The 21988-nt window shown below is 34.7% G+C and overlaps 1 protein-coding gene across 1 annotated transcript in view; it reads left to right on the top strand.

The window, feature by feature from the left end:
- The first annotated feature begins 12780 nt into the window (after window positions 1-12780).
- LOC107692685 (dachshund homolog 2-like) overlaps window positions 12781-21988 on the top strand; it is a 36114-nt gene continuing 26906 nt past the window's right edge. Inside the window, exon 1 of the mRNA XM_016491850.1 lies at window positions 12781-13354. Within this exon, the coding sequence (XP_016347336.1) occupies window positions 12903-13354 (452 nt within the window). The 5' untranslated portion in view covers window positions 12781-12902. The remainder of the gene's footprint in view (window positions 13355-21988) is intronic.

The following is a 21988-nucleotide window of genomic DNA, read 5'->3' as shown; positions in this document are numbered from 1 at the left end:
GAGAGTTGTCATGATAAAAAAAAAAAATATATATATATATATATATATGCATATGTAGGCTATTTTTATGCATTTTTAATTATGATATTTGTTTCCTAAATTATGTTACCGTTTGCATTAATTGTTTTGAAGTTTATTTTTTACCTAATAGCGTGGCATGTTGTTGTAGTGGGTTGGAAAAAATGAATGAGTATAAAATGCATTTGTGTATTTAAAAAAAAAACACCATTTAAAAAGTTATATGGTATATGTGTAACATAAATTTTTCTGTTGGTTAAATTCATTATTTTCTGCATTTTCATTCATCAAGTCATCATTATCTTCCTTGTGAGGAAAAGAATGTAGTGTTATGCCGCCTGTGAGGGGCGCTTAGCGCTGTCAATACAAGGTATTGCACAGGGCGAGTCAGAATCAATTAAACATCGCCAAAGACTGCAGCCAGTATCTCATAATCATATCTTCTTGTTATTCTACAGTGCTGGCAAGTGTTGTACATACAACTTACACACGCAGGCGACCCAGACTTGAGGCGGGTAACATTGTCGTGAACAAGAAGTCAACATTTATTTATTTTTTTCTCTTGGACTTTTCCTCGGTCAATGTTTTTTTTTTTTTTTTTGTAGTCAAGACTTTCACATTTGTTCTTCCTGGTAGGTTAACTCATATGACAACTATGAATGCTTTTTACATTTAGCCGTTTTGTATGTTAGTTTCAAACACCTATTTCACATGCCCTGTCTTTGGGGCATGCTGTCACAAAAAATGTGTAGATTTTTTTTTTCCTGGTCAGAAATGGTGGAAATTTTAAATGTCTGTTTGTAGTCAGGATTTTAAAGGGGTAGCCTATTTACACTTGATGACTTGACATTATTTTGATCAGATTGCTGACCAAGTGTAAATGCCCTCCAAGACTCATGCAAGATGTGAATAATGTCTGTAATAGAAGTGCATTACATAGGGTTTTAAAAAATAACCCTATCCTAAAAATGTTCACCAAAGTAAAAAGTGAGTGCTTCACCTGTAGCTATCTATTGATGTGTGTAAATGGCAAATTGTCTCATCCATTTGTTTCTCCCACCTTAAACTTTTTATTTATTGTTATTACTCATTTTCCACTTGAAGGGTATAAAAGCACAAATGCCCAGAAAGAGTTACTACAAAATGTCAAGGGTGTCATTTGGAAAATGTCATACACCCCCTGGCATGAGAAGGGTGATATATTTTAAAGCTCTTCTGTTAATTTAGTAAGCAGTCAGTGGTCCTGTGGTTCATCTCACCCTGGGGGTATGAGAAAAAAATAGACACTGGAAAAGGTCTAAACCATCCCAGCCACTTTGCCCTTGATGATTCATTCACCTACACACTCAAATCCATGTTTTAGCCAAACATCTGCCTTAAACTGTCTTCCCATTAGCTAATCCCCTATGGTTGCTTTTCCCCCCGTTTGCACAGATGTTGTTTAAAGTAACACCTATTTCACATGGCCTGTCTTTGGGGCATGCTGTCACAAAAAAATGTGTAGATTTTTTTTTTCCTGGTCAGAAATGGTGGAAATTTTAAATGTCTGTTTGTAGTCAAGATTTTAAAGGGGTAGCCTATTTACACTTGATGACTTGACATTATTTTGATCAGATTGCTGACCAAGTGTAAATGCCCTCCAAGACTCATGCAAGATGTGAATAATGTCTGTAATAGAAGTGCATTACATAGGGTTTTAAAAAATAACCCTATCCTAAAAATGTTCACCAAAGTAAAAAGTGAGTGCTTCACCTGTAGCTATCTATTGATGTGTGTAAATGGCAAATTGTCTCATCCATTTGTTTCTCCCACCTTAAACTTTTTATTTCTTGTTATTACTCATTTTCCACTTGAAGGGTATAAAAGCACAAATGCCCAGAAAAAGTTACTACAAAATGTCAAGGGTGTCATTTGGAAAATGTCATACACCGCCTGGCATGAGAAGGGTGATATATTTTAAAGCTCTTCTGTTAATTTAGTAAGCAGTCAGTGGTCCTGTGGTTCATCTCACCCTGGGGGTATGAGAAAAAAATAGACACTGGAAAAGGTCTAAACCATCCCAGCCACTTTGCCCTTGATGATTCATTCACCTACACACTCAAATCCATGTTTTAGCCAAACATCTGCCTTAAACTGTCTTCCCATTAGCTAATCCCCTATGGTTGCTTTTCCCCCCGTTTGCACAGATGTTGTTTAAAGTTTAAGACCTGCATTTTCTTTTGCTTCTGGTGGTTCAGTTTGTGTGGTTTATCATTCTGCCTCTCAAATTTGCAATGGATATTTGACATCTAAGGGTACTGGACAATAATCATTTTTATGTTAAAGTCAACAGCTACCCTTTGCTTGTAGGTAATGTTGTACAGTACGCATAAAAGCATCTTTTTCCATTTACAGCCTTTCAAAAGTACCAGTATTTTAATGATATTTCTTTTTTCTTGCAAGAAACATTCACTACGATTCTAAAGTTTGGGATTCATAAACTGGGGTTAATAAATTAATACTTTTATTCAGCAAGGATGCAATTGATTTAAAAATGACAGTGAAAACATTTATAATGCTAAAGAGGGAAAGATTACTAATATCAAATAAAAGCTGTTCTTTTGAACTTTCCGTTCATCAAAGAATCCTGAAAAAATGTATCTCGGTTTCCAGAAAAATATTAAGCAGCAAATGTTGATAATAATAAATATTTTTTGAGCTTTGAATCAGCATGTTAGAATGATTTCTGAAGGATTTCTGCTGAAAATTCAGCTTTACCGTCATGGGAATAAATTACATTTTAAAATACAGTTAAAGACAGTTATTTAAATTGTAATAATATTTAACAGTAACACTATTTTTTACTGTATTTTGATCAAATAAATGCTGCTTTTTCAAAAAACATTTGATTTTAGACCTTTTATTCACACACCACTTTATAATGTGATGAGAGAAGCAGGATATTCACATCAAAAATGTAAGGTGAGACTTCAAAATGAAAGATAATAAAGAATGTATATTAGACAAGTAAATAGTGGTGAGTTAGTGAGTTAAAGGGATAGTTCACCCAAAAATGAAAATTCTGTCATTAATTACTCACCCTCATGTCATTCCAAACCCGTAAGACCTTTGTTCATCTTCGGAACAAATTAAGATATTTTTGATGAAATTCGAGAGCTTTCTGACCCTGCATAGACAGCAATGCAACTACCATGTTCAAGGCCCAGAAAGGTGTAAAGTAAAAAAAAAAAATCAGTGGTTCAACCGTAATGTTATGAAGCTACAAGAATACTTTATGTGCGTAAAGAAAACAAAAATAACAACGTTATTCAACAATTTAATCTCTTTCCTGTCAGTCTTCGACCCACTAGTGTACCACACGTTATTTTTGTTTTCTTTTGCACAAAAAGGATTCTCGTAGCTTCATAACATTACGGTTAAACCACTGATGTCACATGCACTATTTTAACGATGCCTTTACTACCTTTCTGGGCCTTGAACATGGTAGTTGCATTGCTGTTTATGCAGGGTCAGAAAGCTTTCGAATTTCATCAAAAATATCTTCATTTGCATTCCAAAGAAGAACGAATAACTTATGGGTTTGGAATGACATGAGTATTTAATGACAGAATTTTAATTTTTGGGTGAACTATCCCTTTAAATAAATAATTTATGAGTGAATCATGTTACGTATCTCTTAATGTCCTTCCCTGAAGAAAGAAAGCTCATCTATGTATGAATAAGTTCACAAGAAAATTTCCAACTAATGTATATGCAGCCCTCAGGTATGGCACGTCTAACAACAACAAAAAGGATATGAAAGTGTCTTTGAGCTTTTAATAACTTGTTCACTTGTCTCACGAGACAATCCCAATCCTTTTCCAACCCACTCACCCCTCTGGGGTCCATGTCTCATGAGAAGTCTTCCTGTGTCTTCACTCTCCAGCTGATGTCATGACCAAGGACAATGTCACAGCCTATTAAAATCGTCCACACTGCTGGATCAGACTCCGTCTTTGCTTCATAAAAGAAGGTGGAAGGTAGAGATAGGGAGAGCAATCCCTTTATCCACACTGAAATGAAATTTAAACCCCCTACTGTTTTATACCGTGGAACGAACGTTAATGTGGATTCATTCTCTTTTGATTTTTAAATCTCCTTCTTCTCTTGTGTTTTAAATGAGATTACAAGTCACAGCTTAAACGACTAGACAGAGGAATTTATATGGAGAAACAGAATCTGTTCATTGGTCACTTTGTATGTTAACTGGGATGTTTCCATTGTATGTAATGGCTTGTTTCCTCAAAACTCAGCAGAACAGCAGAACTTGGTGACTTTTAAGAAAATGTTTTAAATAGGTATGCTCTCTCAGACAGAAATGTAAAAAAATGTATTGTCATCAACATAACACACGTTCTTTCGCAGTATCAATACTAAAGAAATGTATACTTTTATTCGGCAAGGATCCAATAAGCTGATCAATAATGGCAGTAAAGACATTCATAATTGCAAATAAACGCTGTTCTCTTGAATTTTCTATTGATCAAAGAATCCTGAAAACAACATGTATAACAGTTTCTGCAAAAATATTAACCATCATGACTGTTTTCAACATTGATGATAATAAGAAATGTTATTGAGCAAATCAGCATATTAGAATTCTGACAAATCATGTGACACTGAAGACTGGAGTAATGGCTGCTAAAAATTCAGCTTTGCGCCACAGGAAAAAAAACCAAACATTTTAAAACTTAGAAAACGGTTCCATTTCCATTTGTGGTTATTGGTAATGTATGATGTTGTCCATTATATGGAGGACACTATAATCTGTCTCGAGGATGTGGATTGTGTTTGCATAAGATCTGTCTCAGTCAGTCTCACACTTATCTGAAGTGCAGGTCTGTGTTGATGGCAACAAGAAACAGAGTCGAGTACCTGCTGAAAGCTAAACTTGTGGCAGGATACTTCTGAGATGATTAATGGCTTTGCTTATGATTTCATTAATCTATTAATACCACTGATAAGTTTCCTGCTGCAGAGAGAGAAGGTCAGTGTCAGAATAAATCTGGCCACTCATTAACCCCTTAAGCCAAACCTCTGATCTTCAGAAAGGTCTGCAAAGAGAGGCAAGAGAAATGGCATCTTGGCTAGAAAGAATGCTTTTAAAGAAATAGTCTGATCTTCTCAATTAATGGTTGATCCAGTTCACAAAAGCCAGTGTGAATAGTTTGATCAGATGGATCCAGTTTGCAATTTGAACTTGATAAATTCACAACACAATTTTTTGGCTATGTACAGTAATGCATACTACCATCCAACAAATTGGGTTCATTTTTCTTATGCTCACCAAGTCTGCATTTATATGATCAAAAATGCAATAAAAACAGCAATATTTTGAAATATTATTAGAATTTAAAATAACTGTGCCTATTCGAATATATTTTAAAAGGTCATTTATTCCAGTGATGCAAAGCTGAATTTTCAGCATCATTATTCCAGTCTTTAGTGTCTCATGATCCTTCAGAAATCATTCTAATATGCTGATGAAACATATCTTGTGTAACATCATGCATTTCTTTACTGTCAGTTTTGGTCAATTTATGCATGTTACCGAATAAAAGTATCCTACTGGCCCTAAACCTTTGAATGGTGGTTTATTTAAAAAAAACTAAAAGTATTATCACAGGTCAATGACAGCACCATCACAATTGATTGATTGTGCTACTGTTGGATCAAGCAAAAAATAACTGCTTACATAAGGTACCCATAAATCCAGGTATATACTTGATAGACACTGTAGATTAAAACAAGACAAGACAAGGTTTTTTAGATCTGTCCTATGATTGATCTTTTGGGGAATTTGAGGTTGAATACAGATGAAAGAGGATGAAACTGTAGGTGTTTTCTCCATTATCTCATGGATCAACTTTTTCCTTCAAGTTGACTTTTTTATTTCTTCACCTTATCTGGGTGGATTTCAGCATTTTTGGCCTTGTGCCTGCACTATGCTGAAAATAGATGCTTGTATGCGTCACACATTTATTTAGCTCAGAATCACACCCTGTTCTCTGTTTAGTAAGATCATTTCTTCATACTGCATTAGAGTTTCATTTGGATTTAGTTTGATGCAGGAATAACTCATATTTATAGTCACAATTAAAACCTCTAGCACTTTTTGCTCCTTTTTAATTAAGGCGATAGCACTGATGGCATTGGTCTGTCGAAGATTGTAACTAAAAAGGTTTTTAGTGTTTAATCAATGCTTAAATTTGTGAGATTTTATATCAGCAGGTTTCCTTCACACATACTAATGCGATCCTTAGACTGAATGACACTTGAAAGCAAATTCAATTAACCTTTTACACAGTTTTGCCAACATGAAAAAATAAGTAAACACTTTACACCAGCGAAGACAGAGGATGGTTTAACACTTTTCCCTTAACATTTGTAACTTTTTCTTTATTTATCTATTTATTTTATCATTTTTATATAATTTTCCCATATCTGCTAGAAAGCATTTTAATTTAAAAAGTAACAAATGGAATAATATTATTCTAAAATGACAAAGAAATTGAAAAAGCATTACATATGTAAAACATGGCCTGACAATTAAAAAAAAAAAGAAAATTAAAAGGCTTGTTTAGTGTTTGCAAGCCTTTTTTATTTATTTAGTTATTTATTTATTTATTTTGCGCGATGTTTTTCCAATTTTGATAAAATGTTCCCAAAAAAATTATTGGAGTGCATTTTACACGAAGATACTATTTCAGTTTTTGATCAAATTTGCAGTGAATATTTATCAGCTACAAAGCATTTTAATTATTTAATTTAAATGTAAAGTTAATATTCTAAAACTGCAAACAAATTGGGAAAAAAGTATTACAAATATTTTATTGATTGAAATTAAAAATGCTAAACATTGTTTGCAGTGCACAAGGACATAATATTGAGATTTGAAACAGACTTTTAGCAGGCCTTAACAACACAATAAATCAGAAAATTTGATCATGCTTATGAAGTACATGTAGTAAGAACATGCTACAACTTGGTCAAATAACTCCAGCTATACATACTCAGCATACCGTAATGGTTAACAACATGTTTGTCTCTGATTAGACTGTATGGGGTTGTATCAGTTTCTCCAGCTTCAGATCTCAGTGTTTTTCTCATCTTTTACCAAGGCAGTGATATCTACTACTTGGTGGAAAAAAAAACCTGGCCAGGCATTTTTTCCCTCTGCCTTTGTGGAGAGTGAATGGAAAGTTGTAAAACCTGGTGCCAGCTCTTACCTGGCCTTCCAAACCCCGAGATGAACTTGAAGCAGAAAGATGAGTCAAAAGCGATACATCGATGATTTAGAGCCTTGTTGTGGCCAGCGTTCAGGGAGCCCAGAGGAAACTCCTCTCCTCTGCCAGGAAAACTGATGGGACGAGAGGAATCAGTGAAGGGATGATATGTTCTGTCAGATGAAGTCTAACAATAACTGAGAGAATCTCTTCTGCACCAGGGAGATATAAAAGAGAGTGGAGATGTGGAAATATTATGGTGGAAAGTAAACAAGGGCCAACATGTGAAGAAGAAGAAAGAGTATGTGTCAGAGACAATGTAAGACAAGAGGAAAGGTACTTTTTAAAACAAATTTCAAAAAAATAGGTTACCCAAAAATAAAACTTTGCTGAAAATTTCTTCTTCTTGCATCACTTACTCACCAATGGATCTTCTGCAGTGAATGGGTGCCATCAGAATGAGAGTCCAAACTGCTGATAAAAAACATCACAGCAATCCACACCACTCCAGTCCATCAATTAACATCTTGTGAAGCAAAAAGCTGCGTGTTTGTAAGAAACAAATCCAGCTTACATCCGTCATGAGAGTTTAAACAGCTGATAAAAACATCACAGTAATCCACACCACTCCAGTCCATCAATTAACATCTTGTGAAGCAAAAAGCTGCGTGTTTGTAAGAAACAAATCCAGCTTACATCCGTCATATCAGAAACAAATATATTGGATGGCCTAAGGGTGAGCAAATTTTCATTTTGCAGTATTTTTCATGTTATTCCTGTAATTCTGTTTCATTTTAAGATGTGTTTATTGTTTAACTTTTAATTTAAACCTTATTGCATCTTTTTGTTTCTTCTTTCTTTTGTTCTTTCTTTTGTTCTTTTAAATAGTGTGTCATTTTCTTTTAAATGACACACACTCTCTCTCTCTCTCTCTCTCTCTCTATATATATATATATAATGTTTTGTTGATTGTCACTATTGTTAAGTTTGCACACCCTTGGAATCTGTGCATGACTGGTTGATGACTACTGAAAGTTACTATTGCAACCCCAGTCTCCTTTTTATAAAATATTTAATTATTTAAAAACATATTATTATTCAGAAAATAATATTATTCTGTATAATTAATTTAAAAAAAAAATTATATTAAGCATATTTAATATTTACATTTTATAAAAAATAAAATGTAATAATGTATAAAATATTTATTTTTTTAATAAATGTATAAAATATTTAATTCTTTTTGTACTATAATGAACAATATTGGCACATAATGTTAATTTAAAAATCAAGTTACTGTCTTAGTTACTTAATAATTAAGCAAATTTTCTCTTCCTAACAGTCAACCTGGGAGAAAATCTATTAAAGATTAAAAAGGTTTACATTTTCAACCAAGGTGAACATTATTTACCATTATAGTGACTTCAAGTACAAATGCACAATCATATACAGTCATTCAACAGTTTTTGTTTGTTTGTTTGTTTGTGTGTTATGGCAAAAATTTATCTGTCCTGCATTCATTCATTCATTCATTCATTCATTCATTCATTCATTCAGATCTTACTGTTAAAGCTTGTAAACACCTGGCAATACTTTACAGAGCAAACACAGTGCTAATCTCATTTAATCTGACAAGCACAAATATTATTAGGAAAAGAATCTGCTGTTTATGCGATCATTATTGTCATACTGATATTTTTTGACTCAGAGAAAGTCCAGAGAGCTTTGTTAAATAATTAGTACTAAACTCTGCCTAACCAATGTCTGAATTCAGTTCAGGCGTATAATAACAGCAGTAAAATTGAGCTAGAGGAGACTTCACCTTTCATCAGTGTCACGTCAGGCTGCTGTCACCTCAGACTCATTTAACCAAGAACAAAATTCATGTAAGTGTTTTTAGCATCTGCCAGATAAGCAACGCATCTGTTCTCATTTGCACACAGTGACAAAGAGCTGCCGAAAATAAAAGGAGCACGTGTCTAAGACTGAGCTGTTTTTTCAAACATGTGCCAGTCATTTCTTTCTGAATGTGACAGCTTGTGATACGCTTAACGTTGGCAAATCATTCTTTCAACAGATACACATCCGGTTCTAAATGGCAGATAATTAACATGTGTATGTGTACTGTATACATCAGATTTATCAAGCTTCTCCGTCCACAAGGTTATAGTCCATCCTGCAGGGTTCATTCTAGAGCATCTGGATTTGCTTTTCCATTTACTGAAGACATTTGGTCACTCGTCTGATCTTTTCTTATATATATATATATATATATATATATATATGTATAATCATGTTTATACTGCTCTTTTGAGTGGCAGATCTGTGTCTGTCTGTCTGTAAATGTATGTTTGAAAGAAAGAAAAAAATAGATGAGACGAGTAGAAATATGGTCCATACTCTTAGTTTATTCTCTCATTCCTTGAGCCCTTCAAGTGATCTGAGGCATAGCCAAAACTCTGACTGACTGACCTTGACTTTTTTCAATTTTGTGCATATGTGTGTGTAATCAGATCCCTCAAACAATGATAATGTATCCATGTATTGAGAGATTGTATCAAAGTATGTAATATTTCCTATTTTAATGAGTTTAAGTTGCATTTTAAATGTTGTATTTATTTTGTTAGTTGTATTTTTAAGTCTAGTTTGATGGTTACACTTTAAAATCTTTAATATACATGCAAATATAAACATTTTTACAGAGATATTTAGCTTTGATCCTGTGAGCAAGATGATTTATCGTCAATGATATACAAACAAAGGTAAGTAGTCATGGAGCAATTCTGTCATAACTCTTTTTGTTATCTTAAAGGAATAGTTCACTCAAAAATAACAATTTGCTAATCATGTAGCCTCAGGCCATCCAAGATATGAGTTTGTTTGTTCATCAGAACAGATTTAGAGAAATTTGGATGTTAACTGATGGACTGGAGTCATGTGGATGCTTGTGGATTATTGTGATGTTTTTATCAGCTGTTTGGGCTCTCATTCTGACGGCACCCATTCACTGCAGAGCATCCTGGTGAGCAAGTGATGTAATGCTAAATTTCTCCAGATCTGTTCTGATGAAGGAACAAACTCATCTACATCTTAGATGGCCATTTTTGGGTAATGGGTAATTAATTTTTGGGCAATTAATCACAAAAAATAGAATAACTTCAAACGCATTATGGTTAACTTCCCCAGAATAAAAAAAAGGTACAGGTCTATTACATGAATTAAACATATTGCTAATCACTATGGATAAACAATATATTTTACTATATAAAATAACTCAAACACGTTTATGTAATAAAATACGGCATAGATAAGATGAATAATAATAATAAATAAAAGACCAGCTTATGGAAGCTAACCTAATATAACCTTGGATATTACAAATCCCCTTTAATATAGAAAAACTATAGCAAACTAAATGTGAAAACCATACACGTGATTAAAGACACCTTAGTGCCAATGTCAAACCAAAAAATCACTTTGTGATGTCACATATGCATTTCAAAGTCAAATGAACAACAAGAAAACTGTTTATTTAATTGTAATGTCATAAACTCAAAATAAAAAGTTTTAGACAGTGGTAATGTAGCACATTATTTAAAATTCACGATAACACCTTTTTTGGTTCATATTAATGCCCTTATTTTAATACCCGTCACTTTTCAAATTGTTCCTTCGCCTCTAAATGACTGAGTGTTCAGTGTGTTGCTACAGCTCTCGCACCATTAATTTACTGTCCATTAACCATTTAAAGAGAAGCATGTCAGTCTAAGACTAGTTATACACTCTCTCCTTTAAATTGGATTTGAATGGATTAACTCCAGCCTTGTTTCCCAGAAAGCCTCATTCCTACTGTTCATAATTACATTTTACACTGAAATGCAAATTCAGGTCAAAGTGTCATTAAGGTCATCCGCATCTTCCTGACACTTTATCTCTTTATTGACTTTGGTCTGCGATGCTTGAAGTTTATACTGTGAAATTGTGCTTCTCGATACCCAAAATGAGTTTTCATGTGTTCATAATGTTGATAAATTGTTAGTAGAACATGCAACTAAATCTGTATTATGTCAGCATACTGTTTTGTAATGGTTTCATGACTCACTCTACTTCAAACAAACCTCTTCCTCTTCACCTGTGCAGTCTGAGTCATTTAGTATTGTACATTTGTATATATCAAAAGCTCGTGAGTTACTGAAAATGAATAGCAAGAAAGCTCTATAGCAAAACTGCATCTACAGTCTGAGGCAACTTGTAGAAGTTTTCTGTTTTTCGAGTTTAATAGTATACTTGTGTCCTACTAACATACAATTAAATCTGCTACAGATTCTACAACAATAAAGCTGTCTCTTATAATGATGCCCAGGAAAATAGATTTAGGGCATAGTTCGCCTAAAAGTAATATTCTGCAATTATTTACTCACTCTCATATCATTCCAACCTGTTTGCATTCATTTTTTCCTGCAGAAAAGATGTTTTGAAGAATGTTGGAGTCCAAACAACATTGACTTTCATTGTATGGATAAAAAAGTTTCACAGATGCAAGTCAAGTCAGGTTTGAAAAAAACATGAGGGTGAGTAAATTATGATTTTTGGGTGAACATTACAGAATACCTAAGATACAGTACTTTACAAAACTGCTTTATTAATGTGAATAAAGAGACGGCATGCCTGATGGGAACACAAATGTGGTTAAAGGGACGTGTGGGATATTTTTATGGCATTTTTCTCAAAGGATTCCTCGTGAGTCCCAGGAGAGGGGTGCACAGAAGTCTTTCCACAGACACATCCAGATGTGTGAGCGTGTTTTCCCAATGATGCTGAACAGATGGCATTCAAATGCTTGAGTACCTGACTTAGCCTGACCTATAAAAGACAAAGCTGATTCTTCTGTTGCCTAAAGATAATGCTTATTTCACGCTTTATTTTCTTGACATAGAACTATTGCACACAATTTAGTGTGTATGAACAATTTAGAGTGTATTACAAAGTGTGATACATGTGTGAGTGGAAATTTCTGTGAAGATTGTATTTGTATTTTTTTTATTTTTTTGGGCAGATGGTCATGGAAAAAAGTGGATCAGGAGTAGTTTATATCCCTAGATAAATTGTCTGAGCAAGTGAGAGGAGTTAGTGCAAACAATATTTCCCAATAAATTTGGCTATTTGCACTACCTTTAAATAAACACTGCTTATTAATAATTATGCATGTGCGGGGAAAAAAAACATAAAAAATGTTCAGAATAATTTTGCGATTGACGGATGGATGATCAGATAGATAGATCTGGAATATAACATAACAGCTTGAGAGACGCTGGACAATCGCTCAATAGAGGAGGAGGGCTGTAATTTCTCGACCTCCAGTGAAGTCTTTACCCATAAATAGGAGCACATATGTGGTTGGCAAAATGGAGCATCATTCTTCCAGCGAGAGGCGGAGTTAACCGGACCGAGAAGCGCTCCGCTGATCTGAATTTTCACACGGGTGAAAGAGAGGCGCTCGGCTCAGTGCTGCCAGACTTGCTCTGTGGACGCAGTTCAAAAGAGGGAGGCATATAAAGGAGACTGATGAGAAAGTAGAAGACCTACAAGTACATTAAAATAATAATACTAATAATTGTAATGACTACTATGGCTGTTCCTGCGACTCTTCCGGTTCACTCTGGGACTTCTGCGGTGTCCGGTAAACTCTTCAGAACCGACCCGTTCTTCTCGAGTCCCGGGGACTCTCCGCGACTGATCAACTCACTGAACGCGACGCTTCCGAGCAGCGCAGCGACGAACGAATGCAAAATCGTGGAAGTGCTCGGAGTGAAAGTCGCTTCTTTCAACGTTGATGGACAGGAGCTTATTTGTCTCCCGCAAGTCTTCGACCTTTTCTTGAAGCACCTTGTCGGCGGACTGCACACCGTGTACACGAAACTCAAGCGTTTGGATATAAACCCCGTGGTGTGCACCGTGGAGCAGGTGCGCGTATTGCGCGGACTCGGTGCCATCCAGCCCGGAGTGAACCGCTGCAAACTCATTTCCAGAAAGGATTTCGAAGCGTTGTACAACGACTGTACCAACGCAAGGTTCGTTTGGTCGATAACTTTTTTTCCTGTTTATAGTTTAAATAACTGGTGATTGTGCATTAGCCTTTGCATTGCATATAGACTCCGAAATACATATTTGTAGTACTTTTTCAGTATTACAGAAATTCCTAATTTCTTATTCCTAAACACAACACACACCGCAGTGAATCAGAGATGTGTGAAAAAAACAGAGGCAGACTGTATTTTACACTAGGGCTGGGTGGAGGAACATAGTGTCACGTTGTGCATGCTAAATGTTTTTAAAATCTAGTTTAAAACCCAAGCTCAAAGAAAGTTCTTAGCAATAGAACTTTTGTGTTCATGCTCGTTTCATACAAGAATATTTAATTTCTGCAAAAATGTCAAAAGGCACAACCTAGTAAAAATTAAATATCCTTAGTTAAAACTGCCCGTACCTTGAATACAAGTTTATGCAGCAACCTAAAACTTGGTATTGATTCACTATGATTTTCTTTTTTGTTTTTGTTTTATAGTTTTCTTGGGGCTTCCTGCATGTTGGGTACGCCACACTGACATTGATTTGGCAGCCAAATGTTTTTCAAATATTAAAGTAAATTGCAAACAAACAAATGAATTAATTCATTACAAAAGTAAGCCTTTTACTGTGACTCACTTTAAGCCTCACAAAAGGTATTAAATGACTTTAACCCAGAAAGTGAAAGCACAAAGAGAGATTTTTTTCAAGTTATTTTAGAAATGTCATTTCTTAATGAATTTTTGAATAACTTAAAGGATCCAGATTCCAGACCAAATATACAGCACCAATGCAAAATCCTGCAACTGCTAATATGAAAAAGGTATTTTCTTGGTAAAACATTTAGTGAAAATGTGCTAGCATTAATACATCACAATGTGCTTATCTTCTCCATGGACACCGTTAAGTACTTTCAGGGACCCCCAGGGGTCCACAGGCCCCTGAATGAAAACCCTGGCTCTAATTAGATGGAATAGTCCCGTCAGGAACCATTAGTTCTGTGAATACACGTTATGCGTCAGCTTGTGGATTTTTTGTGGCCAAAGTGTAATTGCCATTCTTTGAAGCCCAGCACATGCCTGTCCTGTTCAATCCCCTTAGATAAATTTTCCAGTTCCCTCCGTTATGTAAACGCATATGCATTGGTCAAGATAGTAAACTGTTTATTTGCATTCCGACCTCGCTGCTTGTTTTTCATTAAGTGCGTTTTGAGCATCCTGTGTTAAGTTTCATTACTAACATCAATAATAACAGACTTCTAAACAGAGAGAGAGAGAAAACCAACTAGATTGCATTTCGACCTAACAAAGACGATATTTGCTTGGAGCCTAATAATGTAATGAATTTAAACATTTCATTTGAGTAATAGCTTCTGTGTATCTCTTAGTGATTATCTACATGACTGTATATATTTTAGCATGTTTTGTACAGTGCTGTGAAAACACTGGGATCATGTAGCCTCTACAGAGTCAAGTTACGGTCGCGCTTTATTCACAGCAGACAATAGGTAAAAATTTGGCGCTTTGAACGTGATGTCTTAATCCTTCTCTTTGTTGCGGTCTGTTTGTGCAGAGACCATAACTGAATAGAGGGGAGATATATTGTCATATTAGGTCATGTGTTTTGAAGAAAGCCTGTCATCAGGTTTCAAAGGGCCTTTTGGATACTTTCAGAGGTTTGCAGGAAATATTTTTATGGCGTGTGAAAGTCAAAACTCTTGCCTCTGGTGAGATTAGGAAACTGTAGTCATTTGAAAAAAGTTTTGAAATTTAAAGCTATGACTCTTTAAGAGAAAATGATAGAGAGAAGTGCATCTAGTAGTGTTTTTTGTTTGTAGTTAATTATGAAACCCACTGTTTAATGGCTTTTTGTTCATGTCTGCTAATTTTGAGGCCATATGTTTGCTATTGTACTGCTAAAAGAAATTGATAATTCATTCATAATTAGTTATTTATGAGAAAATACAATAAAATGGAATGAATCCAGGAAGAACAATATAATTTTTAATTGTATTAAGAATTTAGTATTGGTCACATTTCACCTTTGTGTTGTCTGGATTGTGTTTCCTAGCAGATGGTTTGCACTGCTGTGCATGAGTGAACTGCTTATTCACCTGTGACATATATTGTGGCGAACACACACACACACTCATGATTTTATTTCTCTGTATAAACAGTGATGTCTCACCATATGTGATCCTAATACAAAGGCTCAAAAGGGTGGCTTGATTTATTGCCTAGCATGTCATGCACTAAATATGACCATTTATTAAGAATTTGCAAACCATTAACATTAAGCACAATAAAACATTAAGCCTATGCCTCAAACGTTTTTGAATCATGATTGAGTCAGTATGAAGTAATGCATGATGTAATAGTGAGTCTGTACATGGGGCTGCTGTGGATGACTACTATGTCTGCTATAATATGAATGTAGAATAGCTTCTAGGACAATACTAATATTCAGCTTTTGACTCTGTAGTGAAGCCATTTTATTGGAAGCTTATTTGTGGTTGTGGCTTTTTATCTTACAGTTATGGCTTTTTAATGCAATTCTGCCTTTTCCTCAAGAAACAAACCAGATTTAACCTCAGAATTGCCAGATATAAAGTATTATCGAACAATTGTGAGAAAACGTGTGGAAAGCTTGTTTCCACCCACGCAAGTTAACTAAATTAAACCTAAAACTAAAACCATGGAAAAGCATTTTAATTGTTTGAAATAAAATAAATGCTAACTGAAATAAAATATATAAAAACATTTTTCATTTTCACTTAGTTTACCTTGATGTACTAAAATAACTAAAATAAAATAATAATAATAATAATAACTATATAGACATTCAAAAATTTAAATGACAAATGAAACACAACAAAATTACTAAAACTTATTGAAATTAAAAAGAAAATGTAAAATATAAAAAATTCTAATTCATAAAAATTAAAACTATAAAATAATAAAACCGATAAAAGTATCTCAGTGATACTACAATAACACTGTTTTGCCACTGAACAAAAACATTAAAAAGGTAATCGCTTATAACTGGCGATTCTTCAATTTTGAGGAAAAAAAAGGCAAAATTGTGAGATGTAAAATCAGAATTGTAAGAAAAAAGTCAGAATTATAAGATTAAAAAGTCACAAATCCCTTTTTTATTTTTTTATTCCATGGCAGAAATAATCTTCTGTACATTTCTCTATTTATTTAGGCACTGCAGTGTGAATCCAGTAACGTGTTAATATGGGGGCCACTGCAAATGCATGCAGTGTAAAACAGGCCAAACATGGCATTATGTGCTGCTTCAAGCAGTGAGTGCGAACGACTATGAGAGCAGCAGTCATTCATTTGATTCCTTATTGAGTTGTGTCTCAGCTGAGGTCATTCAGTACATTCAGTACTAATGAGCTGCACTAGGGGTGCAGTCGCACTCAGCAAGGTTAATGTGTAGTGTGAAGTGGACAGTTTCATAACACTTAATTACATTTGTCCACATCAGAGGCGGATGTTGGATGGTACGACTTCTGCGTTACTGCTTTGTGCCTCTTTGTGAAGAATCAGGCTGTAAATATTACAAACTTCCTCTTTAGAAATTTATTGTACAGACCAAGTGAATATCAGGAACATGTAGATGATAAAACCCATCATTAGATTGCGGGTTCATATAATAAACATTTGGTGCCTGATTAGAAATGATAGAAAACTGCTTTGTATATTTAGTCTTAAGCATGAAAAAATATTTTAATTACATGATGTACACTACCGTTCGAAAGTTTGGGGCCAGTGCAATTTTTGTTTTTAAAGAAATTAACACTTTTATTCATCAAGGATTCATTAAATTGATCAAAAGTAGCAGTAAAGACATTTTAAAATGTTAGGAAAAATCTATTTCAAATCAATTCTGTTCTTTTTAACTTTCTATTCATCAAAGAATCTTTAAAAAAACATGTATCACTGTTTCAATAATAAGCCACACAAGTTTTCAGCATTGATAATAATTTAAATTTTTTTTTTTTGAGCACCAAATCAGCATATTAGAATGATTTCTGAATGACCATGTGACACTGAAGACTGGAGTAATGATGCTGACAATTCAGATTTGCATCACAGGAATAAATTACATTTTAAAATATATTAAAATATTTAAAAAAAAAAGTTATTTTAAATTGAAGTAATATTTCACAATATTACTGTTTTATATATTTTTTATCAAATAAAATAATGCAGCCTTGGTGAACATAAGAGACTTTTGTCAAAAACAGAATCTTATCAAACCCCAAATTTTGATTGGTATTATTTTGATTGGTGTATAAACCTTCCTCTTTCTTTTTTTTACAGTTACAGTTGGTTTCAAAGATTGTGTGTGTAACCTTTAATGGACGTAGGTGAAACCAAACAGAGAATAAAAGCGTTAAGAGCTTTTTACTGTTTGTGGTGAGGCAAGAGCTTTATTTAGCAGTGGGATCACAAAGAGAAGTTCTGTATGTTACGCCAAGCGGTTAGCTGATTGTGAGGCGCTAAGTGACAGGTTAGCACATTAAGTGCTCGAGATACTGAATGAAACAGAAGGAATCTGGCATCTTTTTTTCATGATTCTTGTGCAGTTCACAGACACATAAATTAATGATCTCGTCTAGACGCAACAAGAGTCAGCTTGTTTTCAGACAAACGGATCCTCCACCTCACTTGTTTTAGCTTTAGCATCATGACCTGTTTATGACTTCTGTTGAGTGTGTCATGCCTCGGTGTTTGCATTGTGGTCGTGTAGACGGGTAACATGCGGATGGATAGATGTGTTGTGATAATGTTTCTCTGAAAAAAATAAACCAGACTTCTGTTCGGCTCTCTTATCTGAGTGAAGGAGATAAGCTGCTGTAAAACAGTCAGTTTCCCCTTAAGACAGTCGAGCAGACAAACACACACTCCCTCCCCACGCTTTTTCCTGTTGAGGTGTGGATGTTATGGATGGATGTTAGACACATGATAAGCCCTCTCTTCCTACTCACCTCTCCATTAGAGGCTTGAAGAAAACAAAAATGACAAAATGGAGCTTGACAGTATATCTTTCAAAGCCTGTATTTTTTTTTCTTTTGCCTTCCTTTTAAAGGAGCAGTTCACCCAAAAATGAAGAAAATCTGATCGCTTATCTTTCCATGTCTAACATATATGACCAAAATGGAGACATTTTTTTGTCACTTGTTTAGATGCAATTACAGTGAAAGCTTTCGGACTTTATAAAGGATGCAAAGCATTATAAAGTTATATGTACTACTGTAGTATTTTTTATATGTACACACACATATGTAATTGTTTTAAATGTTCTTAGTTTGTGTGTGTTGTGTAAATTTGTGATGAAACTGATTGTATTGCTGTCCATTTTGGCCAGGACACTCATGTGAAAGAGATTTTTAATCTCAGAGAGTCTTTTCTGGTTAAATAAAGGTTAAATAAATAAAATTAAATTAAAAATCTGGTCAGAAGTTTTGAATAATTAGTTTTTTTTCATGTGTTTGAAAGAAGAAAATATAAATAGTTTTTTAAAAATATATATTAATATATTGTAAAATGTTTTTTTTTTTCAATTATTTAGACAGTTTTTGTGAACCAGATGAATTGATTCATTGAAAAGATCTGACTTCACAAATCAGCTGAATATCAAGTATTTCAGTGAATAACTGTTTACATTTTGACGTGTTGCTCGCACAAATCTCCAGAGGACTTACAATATAAGCACATATTTATTTGTGCTTTATGAGTGTTCATTCCTCATTTATTGTCACTGTAGGGAAAAGAGCATGAAAAGTCTTTCTCGTTTTTCTGCATTCTTTTACCCGTTTTTTTCCACACTCATAAAATAGATGTATTAAATTACTTGAGGGAAGAGTTGTTCAGCAACACCACATAAGGTGACACTTTATTTACCCTTTAGATTATAACAGTGTCCGCCCACTTTTTTAACGGCCTTGGTTTTGGAAGTATTATTCTCATTCATTTTTCCAATAGGAATAAAAAAAAACAAAAAAAAACAGAGTGTCTATTTACACTAAGTGCAAATAGCCCACCTTGTTGGCAGAGTCTATTTACACTAACTCTGCCAACCAACGTGTGATTGAGCTAGTCAACACTACAAAAGACGATCGTGTGACAACAGCTCCAGTGGCGTAGATGGTAAAGGGCATGATCGACCCGAGTTCGAATCACCTTTTTGCCGCCTTTTTATCTCCCTTTTCAAATCTCATATCACATCGGAAAGGTATTTATTTTCAATAAAAATGAAGGAAATAATTGAAAAATTGAAAAGTTATTGTGTAGGGTTAGAGTAGGTATAGGGAGGGCTTATATTGTCCCAATAAGGTGGCATCCATTTAATAATTTGAATTAAAATTATAATTTACACTCAATACGTATTGCATGCTGTTTTATAATGTATTACAATACTGAGGTGCAGATAATTGCAACTATTTGCAATCAGAAGTATAAGTGAAGTTCCAAACGTAGGTTCGGGAGGAGCCTAATCATTCAGTCCTGTCAATCATCATTACGAACCTATATAAGCAGCTCTCATTGCACCATCCCAACATTAATTCTTCCGGCATCCCTCCACCTCCCCATCTCCACCTCTGTTCCTGTCTTTCTTCCTCTAGGTAGTACCGAAATGGAGGGTTGAAGTCGGTGCTCAAGCTGAGCCTCGGTTTCGAGCCTCCATTAAGGACAGCAAGCCAAGTTCGTTTACCATTAACCATCAGGACTGGATGGGCAGGTGAACTCAGAGAAAATACTGGTATACTTAGTGTAAATAGAATCCAATGTTATTTGCACTTAGTGTCAATAGCATCGCTATTTGCACTTAGTGTAATTAGCATCTATCACTAATAAAATATGCTATTTGCACTTAGTGTAAATAGCCTCTATCGCTATTTACTCTTAGTGCAAATAGCTGCTGCCAAGAGTTATAAGCCACAAACGAAACCAACCAGCTATTAGGTGAAAGTCTTGCAACAGAACATGAGCAAGCATGGCTTCTGCAAGCAACCATCCTCTCCTTCATATTCTTCTTTTTTCCTTTTTCTTTTTCGCTGCTAATCAGCATAAAGACAACTTGCATCACAAGCTTCTTGTGGGCTGCAATTTTTAACAGGAAGAAATCCAGTCTTGCGCAAGAACTCCTGTCTCACGCGTGATCTTAAATTTCTTCCTGTATCGCCTCTCACATGTGTTTGGTTGTGAAACATAGTTTGTAGACCAGACAGAGTTGTCTGTGATTCTTTCTATTGAAAAGTTGGGAAATGTGTGACCCCCTGTCGCTGATCCAGTCGTGTAGTGTGAGAAGAACAGCGATCCTGACTTCATGCATGTGTTCTTGGCATAAGTTTATTATTCATTTCTTCTTGTTGTGTAAGAAAACCCTTTAATCATGTTAAAATCACTGTAACGCATGTCTCTCATGGCCTATTGCTTTATTTCAGTCTTGTCTGCTGTATTGTAACTCACTCTCCCAGTTTTGCTATTCTCGCCCTGTAGCACCTTTGAGAATGCTGCTCGCGTCTCTCTGACCGATCACAAGGTGTCATCCCTGACTGTGCTGACTTGACACTTTCCCAACACACATACACACACAGAGGATTGTTTATTGGCTTGCAAATATGTCCTCTATCTAAAAAGGACAGAGAGGGAGGAAAGCAGAGAGAATTGAATAAGTAAATGTTTTAATATGCAGGAGGCAAAGAGGAAAAGAAAGAGAGGAAGAGAGAGAAGGAGAAGTATTCATGAGGTAGAGGCAGAAACTGGCAAGCAGTCAATGCAGAATAGTGGTCATCATTAGTGATGCTTGTTAACGTACTGTAAGCATTACTATTTCTCATACTTTTGTGATTTAAACAAACTGCAAAAACGAAGAGTATTGAACTTTGGTGTGTAACTCATTTGATTTAATTCGCTTTTATCCATGTCTGTATGTGAATAACTAGCTTAAATTGGAAGTACTATTTCTTTAAGTGATCAGATGTGTAAATTTTCACCTGGCAAAATGATAAAACAAGCTGCAAAACCCTCAAGACTTGCAATGTGTCAGGGAGCCTTGGCTCACCTGACGACCTAGCAACCACCTATCTGCACCGGAGACTTGAATCATAATTGACACAATTAGACAATTTTATTGATACTTTTCAGAATGGAATAAAATTTAAAGTTCCAACAGATGTTTACACAGTTCACTATTTTAGAGCAGATCATAAGTGTGTTATGAAAGCAAATAACACTTATAAACTATATTCACATTTCTGTATTTCTATATTTACTCAAGCATTAATAAAAAATGCTTTAAGCCACCAGTTGTTGTGCCCCCTTTCCTCTTTCACTCTATGAATAGAAATCATCATTTATGTTTTCTGTTTGCTTCTGTGATTCTTTTTAGAAAGAGAATGAATGAAGTCTTTGTGTGGTGAAGCAACAGAGCTGCAGATAAACTGTGCCTCTTTTTCTCTCTCTCGCTCTGTCCATTTCCTCCTCTGCTTTCATACTCAGCGTTCAAAATGCATACTCTCATTTAAATGCACAATTATGTATGTTTTGAAAATATTTGAAAATGTTATAATTATAATTGATTTAAAATATAAAATTATTTTATAAAAAAAAAAAAATAAA

This window comes from Sinocyclocheilus anshuiensis, unplaced genomic scaffold (genome assembly GCF_001515605.1).
Source record: "Sinocyclocheilus anshuiensis isolate Anshui unplaced genomic scaffold, SAMN03320099.WGS_v1.1 scaffold50, whole genome shotgun sequence".
Lineage (NCBI taxonomy): Eukaryota > Metazoa > Chordata > Actinopteri > Cypriniformes > Cyprinidae > Sinocyclocheilus > Sinocyclocheilus anshuiensis.
Note: the sequence above shows the minus strand (reverse complement) of the source record. Positions and strands in the feature narration are given on the sequence as shown.